The sequence below is a fragment of the Chenopodium quinoa genome, unplaced genomic scaffold (genome assembly GCF_001683475.1).
Source record: "Chenopodium quinoa cultivar QQ74 unplaced genomic scaffold, ASM168347v1, whole genome shotgun sequence".
In the NCBI taxonomy this organism is placed as follows: Eukaryota; Viridiplantae; Streptophyta; class Magnoliopsida; order Caryophyllales; family Amaranthaceae; genus Chenopodium; species Chenopodium quinoa.
This window is the reverse complement of record NW_018743555.1, coordinates 1,273,933-1,282,218: the sequence shown is the minus strand read 5'-3', so window position 1 is coordinate 1,282,218 and position 8,286 is coordinate 1,273,933. Positions and strand designations below refer to the sequence as shown.

The window sequence follows — 8,286 nt, the reverse complement described above, 5'->3', positions numbered from 1 at the left end:
TGCTTCAAACAATTATTTTACATTTACAGGTATTGTATATACATTGCATTGTAAGATTGGTAACCCCTTTTGCACGCCGAACATAAATTACAAAATATATTGCCTTTGCTATATCATCCAAATTTAACAATGAAATAGCAAGATAACATGAACATTAGATCAATGTGAATAATATACATTCAAAAAAAAAAATAATAATAGATAAACAAATAAATAAAGGTGCATCACACGAACTTAAATCTAGTCTTTTTCATTGTTATTAAACAAGTAATCCTCAACGCATATCAAAATACATTTAACTCATAATAAAAGTTCTGTTAAAAGTATCTTCTCCCCAAGAATCACTTCCTTTATGTAAGGTTATGTTGTGAATTCAGTTATAAACAATTGCATTTTTGGTTATGGAGTATGTGTAAGTACATCCGCGTGTATGTCAGAAATTGTTTCTAAGCATATACAAGTAATCATTCTACACCTCTCCCATTTCTCTTTTGACTGAAGGACTTTAGATGATCCCGTACATAGGAATGTCACCTGTTCTGTTACATCAGAAGTTAATGTAAGATGGCAGCAGTACAGTCCATCTGAAGCTAGTAAAATGCTGCAGCAATGTACAACTGAACCTAGGAAACGACTGCTTAAGGTGAAGAAGATTCCCTATCTAAACTACAGCTCCGGTGTGACTGGTTTCCCTCATTACTGTTCTTCCTTTTAAAAAGTTCCTTGATCTCAGCCTCTTTTCTATCAATAAAACCAATCAAGTCCTTAAAACTGGCCGAGCTCAGACCTCTAGTCCTGACTGGTTCAGCTGGCTCTATCTCATCTTGACTAACTATTTCAGGAGCATACCTGCTGTATTGATAACACACTCTGCAAAAGAAAATACCAAGTGCCACAAAGCACGCAACACCGCAAATCAAGAAAAGCCCCCAAAAACTACTCAGGGAGAGCCGACTATCATCAGCTTGATTTGATTGACTTGTGCAAGTACTGTGTGTCAACCATTTGTCGTGGATTCTTTGGAGTTCACCATTCTCAGAGAGTTGAAGTATAGCTGTGGACATGTCAACTGCAAGAGGAGAGTCCCGCTGAAAGGCCTGAGAAAACAAATATAAACAGATAAGCTCATATTGTGCCATCCATTGCAGAAAAGTTGCACAATTAATCTTCCAAAATTCTTTATAGTTTAGAACCTCGGAGGCCTAAGGTTAACTGTTGTTCTAGTTTTTATACTAATATGATGTCATGAACATTCAAGAGCAAGTCAGCTTCTTACAAATCCCCAGCCGCTTTTTGTGAATTCTTGTCCTACTATCTGAACATTGCAGTTACTGAAGGACAAGAAGACTTCAATATAAGGAAGCTCGTCGACAATGGCAGCTACTCCGCCATTTTTAGGCCCGCGAGCAAGGGCATCAGCATATGCTTCTTGATTCTTGAGGCTTATAAGCCGAGACTCAGCTATATTTAGCTCTCTAATAAGATAATCACGAGCAAATGAGCCATCCTGAATCCCTATAGGATCATTACTTGCTTTTAAGCTGTCAATTCCTTCAATCCTTGATGATAGTTGCTGCACTGTGAGGATAGAAGTCAAACTAGCTGTATAGCTAGAATTGATAATCAAAACCACAAAGAGCCATATAAGAAGCACAAATCGTCCCAAGGAGCTGAGGGTGTTTTCTCCTGTCAATTGCAGCAAAGCGACAACAGCAAATTTAACTGCATTAGTAACCAGAATGTTTTTTTTTTTACAAGATTAGTAACCAGAATTATGGATATACTAAGGGCCTGTTCTGATTTACTAAACTGAACTTATTGGAGCTGAACTGAACTGAATTGAATATTTTATGAGAGAAGGAAAATAAGAACTAAACTGAAAATAAGCTGAAGAGAACAAGCCCTAAGTTACAGGAAAATATTATATCGGTAACATTTCTAAAGAAAGTCAAGAACAATATACACTACTGATAAACAATGTTGGTATTAGACATTGAAGAGGAAAACAAAAGCTTTTCCAATCCATATATAGCAAAAGCAGTAATGAAACAGATAATCGATCAGTTAGGGAGGATTTAGAAATGAAGAACAAAGTAGATCCCCTACAATCAACTAGCACTTATGAGTTTATATATGTATATATGTGTATACTCCAACTGTGATCATATCCTCCAATTAAGTTTCACTCACTAACTAATCATTCTCAAACTACTAGTAATTTAAGCTGTATCTAAATACACTTGTATGAATTATAAGACTATGTTCTTCCAAAAAAAATAAATTATAAGACTATGCAGTTTACTGGACTAAACTAGTAAAATAAGAATGAGAAATCTTCTTACGGTGTGAGAAAAACATTGTTGAAAAGCTGAACCTGCAAAATTACAGCCTGTGTCAGAAAGTCATTATAAGAAATACACAATTGTTGATGAATATTCGATAAGGCGCCTATGAGTGTTCAATTGCACCAACGTAAAATAACTATGTATCAGATAATCATTTCATATCTGAGGGAAGATAGGAAATTGATACTTCTACTTCACACCATTCATAGTTTTCTGCAATCATTAGTCCCAAGAGAACTCAACTCATAGTGCCAACCGCAAACTAGTATACTACTCCATCTGGTAACAAAAGACAATAAGTAACCACTTCCTTCCTCCTCTCATATAATACAGAAGAATTGATTAATAATTAAAACCTATATATGAGCAGATTCCAGGCAACAGATATAGCAGTTGAGTAACATCACCAGTCTAAAATAGCTACAAAACTGCTATCAAAACCAAGAAGCTTCAAGAAAAAGAACAACTAACCAGATTATTGTAATAAGTTGCTGACTTGGTGGACCACGGAATTCACTATTGATTCGATGCTCCAGAATCCAAACAGCAGCTCCCACAAGTAAAAAGAAAGACCCGGTAACGATCCACATCTCCACAGTAAAGGGTTTGAGAAAAGCCCAGGCACTTGACTTGACTTTTCTTACAGGAGCAATTACAACTAGTCCTGATTCTATATATGGCTGTGTGAAGTCCACTATCCTTGTTCTATTTGTTATAATAGTTATATCACCGACAGCTGCATCAAATTTCTGATGAAGGGACAAAAATTTATATAAAAATAAAGTTAAAGATGTATAAAAAAAAAAAGAAAAAAAAAAAAAAACCAAGCACATAAAAAATGGCTCCTGCACCTATAGAAAATTATGAAAAAGTTCTCAAATAAATCAACAGATACATATGTTTGCATATAGAGGTGCGAAAAAGGGGTAATGATGATGTTAAGGAAAAGGCCTGTTTAGCAAAACGAAACGTGAAGCTTTAATTCTCCGATGGAGTTGATTTAATAAAAAAAATAATGCACATCAAGCAATGTAGGAAATATGCAATAGTACTGCGTGTAAGATAAACTGAGAAATAGTCTCTGGAAAAATTTGCAATACTTACATTATTAGCAACATCATTGACAAGATTGTCGAAATTTGGATTTCTTTTACCATCACCATAGAGCACATAGTTGTGCGGAACAGGATAAGGAAGCAGTTTTAGAGCTGCCTCAAAGACATCAATACAATATCCCTGAACTCCAGGAGGATCCTTGTCTAAAGAGACAAATGCTTTATAACCAACACGATTGGGTACCACAATCTGCAGAGGTTTACCATTATTAGGAAATACCCATCCTCGGGGAATTTTGGTGACTTGACCTGGCCATATAACACTACTAAGATGTTGGCTACTAGAGGATTTGTTAGGAGGCTTCAGATACAAGGTTTCTGGAGTAACAACTGAAAGGCCAGAATAATTAGACCAATACCCAATCTTATTAGATCCAGTTCCAATAATATTCAGTATGTCCACTGCAGGGTGAATTAGGTTTCTTTCTGAATCAAATTGAATAACTCCTGACAATCCCGTGAATTTCATTCCCATCAGTCTTTGTAGCAATTGCTGGCCTCCTTGGAAAATTCGAAGATTTGATAAGTTGAGTGAACTTCCATTAATCGTGAGGTCACTGGAGAATGATAAGTTACCACCCTGGTGGAGAAACGAATCAAGCGCATAGGCAGCTAACCAAACAGAATCATAAGCATAAAAGGCATAAGAATTAATGCTCGAATTTCCTGCATTTTTCAAACTCTTCCATCTTGACATAAAAGCATGTTTCTGGTCAGACTCTGCAGTATGATGGCGGAGAGCCAACACTCCTTGTAGTAGATCCATAGTACTAGGATCTACAGGTTTTGAGTCAAGAACTGACGAAAGCCAATCCGTAGCAATCCAAACATAGCCATCGCTTATCATCCCAAGAGACTTTGCAACAGAAAATACAGTCAGACCAGAATCAGGATTTACATGCACAATAATAATTCGAGATTCCATCAAATTGACTTCAACTAACAAATCGTTAATAGCATTTTTTGAAGCATCTGGAGGGAAGGCAGCCTTGTATGAAATCTTGGCACGCTTTTTGGCAAGAGCATCGCCCAATGCAGAAATCCCATTTCTGCCATAATCATCATCCACAAATATAGCAATTACCTCCGTCCATCCATAATACACAATCAGGTCAGCGATAGCATACATCTGAAAATAATCACTCTGTATTGCACGAAGAAAATATGGGTACTGTAGTGAAGAGAGAGTAGGATCTGTTGCAAGAGACAGTAAAGGCACATGTAGCTCATTAACAACATTGGAAATGACATGAGCAATGCCAGAAGATTGAGGACCAATTGCAATAGCCACATCTTTCTCCATTAGCTGTATAGCTACATGATAAGTAAAACAATGTCAATGTTTTCAGTCATTCTACCAGGGTGAAAGAATAAGTTTTGCAGTAAAGAGCAGATACTGCATATATATTTCAGTCAATAATTTTCATGTAATTGGCATTCTTAATACTTCAACCCTAACATACTAAGCTCAACATATTACCTACAAACATGAAAATATCATCCATATGTAATTTTACAGATTACAAGCACAATACTATTTCTTTTTTTTTCAAGAGTATAAACCATCTTTCTGTCCTTTAACAAGAGGTTCTCTTTTATTATCAATATTTGATGATTAAACTGGCTGTATTGACAAATATGTCATCTTTTCCCCATATCAAATTGAATATCCCCATATCAAATTGAACATTTAGACAAATTCTGCTGCACAAATGCAACAGCTTAAGATAGACAGAGATTTTCAAATAGAGTGGAAAATTATTACTTCTAATCAACATTTTGTTTTGTAGAGATGAACATCTTAGATATATCATGTTTCTGATATAAAAATAGAGTTCCATTTCCCAAGTAAGAACAAAATTAGATATACGTGTTAATGGACCAACCTAACCAAAAGCTTAAGCTTATGGTTGGAGCACAGGAATATGTTTTATACTCTATCAATACGTTACCAAAAGCCATAAGGCAAACTATTATCCAATTCACAGATAAAATATAAGCCATCTAAAACTGTCAATAGTCTTACAAAAAAAAATCAAATACTCAAAAATACAAGCATTAAAAAGTTATATAAGATACGTGAAGATAGATGCAAGAATACATAAAGCACTAGCTCTTGTTAAATTTCATACTACCACTGCATTTTCATGAACTATATCAAAAACTATATATATGTAATTTATATATGATTTATATAGATGCCAGTAAAAATAAACACAGTTTAAAACCGTTGTTTGAAAAACCAAGCAGAACTTAGAAGATTTTCAAACCAAGACTGTCAACTATAGCAATTCAAAAAAGGATTGGCAAGCGGTCCTAATTTCGTTGGAGATTGAGAGTAATAATTTAGGGGGAAAAAATTTGCTTGTATGTCTCCCATTTAACTCCCAATCTACATACTTTACATTAATTGGTTTTGGTTGGGATACTGAACAGCGTAAAATGGAAAGTCTAAAGAGTGTACGGACATTTCTTTTTGTTTATTTTTTAAAAAAAAAGCTTTCAATGGTGGAAAATATTAGTCTTTTTATCTACTAAAGTGCACAAGCCACCTCAATGAGCTTTTCCCGCCACTTGATTTCTTTTATAAGCTTCTAGCCAAACTCGAAAACAACTACTTACTAGTATGAATTCCTAAGTGATGAGGCTTAGGTGAATATGTATAAAGCATTACCCCTTAAAAGCTCCAATTTATGTCACAACTCAAGAATTGATCTTCTATAAATAAAAAAAAAATGTATAATACTTACGCACACAAACATAAACAATTACATAAATAATCGAACAGCGAAACAAAAAGAAAAGGCTCCAGTGACAAAAATTACCTTCCATAGTTCCCACGAAACCACTGCAATTAGTATCACTATATATAAGGTTTATTGTTGTTCCCTGTAAAATGCTGGAATTGAAATTGATATCATCAACTGCTGCAGACATTGCTGGCTTCACTGCTCTTCCAATAACCGAATTGAAGGTGAAAAGAGCACCAATGTTCACAGATTTTGGCCTCGAAATAGAAGATGTTACACTAGAATTATCGGCCACACCTTTTCCCAAACTGGGTTCCACTTCCACCATACAAAGGATTATCACTAATATAGCTCCCATCCAAGGTACATGTCCAAGCCTTCTACTAAGGTGGACACCCATGATTAAAAACACCGGCTTTCTTTGGATTTTCGACTGAATGACTAATCAATCAAACATACCATGCCTGTGTACAAGAAATCAACCTTCAATGTAAAGACCCAAAAAATACAACACATGAATCTATGAAAAAAAATCCCAAAAAAAATTCCCATGTAATTAAACATCATGGAATATAAAATCAAACCTCATCACCTAACTACTCAGAACCCTCAAATATATAATTTAAAACTACAAAAATCAATAGTATAAACTTAAAAAATTGCCTGAAATTTCTAGTTAGCTAATAAACAAATTTTTGATTCCCAACACACTAATCACTAAACTACATGACTACTTGTTATAATTAATATTTTAAAATGGCAAACTTTTGTCCTGTTTAAGATGTTAATCACCCGGGAAATCATGTACTTAATAAACTAATGTAATCTAAACTGTGTATTATTAGCATAAAATAAGAAGTACAGTCAACTTCATAGAAAAACCCAACAAAAATTAGAATAAAAAAATACCCAACAAAAATGATTGTTAATTATGATAGAAAGATTACCTAAAACCCTCAAATTATGAGCAGATGAATGAGCAAGAAATGCCTGGATGCCCAACATTAAAAATCAGCAGATAATGAGTCCAAGACATATGGAAAAGAAGAAAAATATGCGAATAAGTAAGGAAGGAAGCAAGCATAAAAATCCAAAAAATCACATTCATTAATAATTAAGTTATAATTGATAAAATTGTGGAAATAACCTACAAAATTGGATAGAACATTGTTTTTGGGACCAAAAGAGTTTGTGGACTGTAAAGTTTGTAAGCAATAGTCTTGTGAACTCAGAAAAGAATGATTCATTCTTGATGTTCAAATCTAGTAAGTGGATTTTCTTCATAATAATTTTGCTACTGTAATAAAATTCCCTTACTGTAAACATTTTTTCGCTGTCGGTATGTAACATGTTTTTTTATTTTTTATTTTTTTTTATTATATATATATATATATATATATATATATATATATATATATATATATATATATATATATTTATCTAATATTTCTGCGGGTCAAAAAAATAAAACGCGTTGACTTTCACATAGTGATAGGAAGATCAGTTGAATTTATTAAAATAATAGGTTGTGAGGTATAAGTTTGAGGAGAGATAAGAAAGTAAGGGATTTTGAGGAGTATTAAAAAAGTAAAGAGACGGTTTATTACCGAGAGACGGTTTATTTTTACTCTTTCGTGATTGCTCTTCTTATTTATAATCTTGTTCTTTAATTTACAACTATTGTTAAGGTTTAGGGCCTGTTCATATTTACTTATTTTCAGTTCAGTTCAGTTCAGTTCAGTTCAGCTCATTTGTTAATTTTTTTTGTTTTAGATGTTTTAGCATATTACAACAACGACAATAATAATAATAATAATAACAATAATAATAATAACAATAATAATAATAACAATAATAATAATAATAATAATAATAATAATAATAATAATGTAATAATAATAATAAAAATAAAAAATAATAATAATTATTATTATTATTTTAAATTATATTCGTCGTTCAAAATGTCACATGTTTTTTTATAGTTGAACTCATTGACAAAATGAGAGTACTACACAACAGTTACTAGCTTTCATAATCGTTTAGTTTTTCGTCTTCTTCTTCTTCATTAAGTTGCTC

General features: G+C 33.3%; 1 protein-coding gene across 3 annotated transcripts; it reads right to left on the bottom strand.

Annotated features, from left to right (window-relative positions):
• Positions 1 to 332: 332 nt before the first annotated feature.
• On the bottom strand, positions 333 to 7,489 carry LOC110740293 (glutamate receptor 3.4-like). Of its 3 annotated transcripts, none has more exons than XM_021920774.1 (8): positions 7,358 to 7,489; positions 7,158 to 7,200; positions 6,286 to 6,674; positions 3,450 to 4,774; positions 2,817 to 3,094; positions 2,343 to 2,374; positions 1,277 to 1,686; positions 333 to 1,097 (listed from the first exon to the last, which is right to left on the bottom strand). In XM_021920774.1, exons 3-8 carry the CDS (start codon positions 6,608 to 6,610, stop codon positions 639 to 641), a joined length of 2,829 nt encoding a protein of 942 aa, XP_021776466.1. In that variant the 5' UTR covers positions 6,611 to 6,674; positions 7,158 to 7,200; positions 7,358 to 7,489; the 3' UTR covers positions 333 to 638. The 3 variants fall into 3 exon arrangements, with proteins under 3 accessions (XP_021776466.1, XP_021776465.1, XP_021776464.1); XM_021920773.1 differs by having other exon boundaries at positions 7,362 to 7,489; XM_021920772.1 differs by having other exon boundaries at positions 7,158 to 7,489.
• Positions 7,490 to 8,286: the final 797 nt, after the last annotated feature.

Excerpts from the sequence above, each read along its gene's own strand:
- LOC110740293 (XM_021920772.1), bottom strand. The coding sequence starts at position 6,610 with ATGGGTGTCCACCTTAGTAGAAGGCTTGGACATGTACCTTGGATGGGA. Across the intron at positions 4,775-6,285 it reads TTTCGTGGGAACTATGGAAG|CTATACAGCTAATGGAGAAA; the intron begins GTAATTTTTGTC and ends CTTATCATGTAG. Across the intron at positions 1,098-1,276 it reads CAAAAAGCGGCTGGGGATTT|GCCTTTCAGCGGGACTCTCC; the intron begins GTAAGAAGCTGA and ends TTGTTTTCTCAG.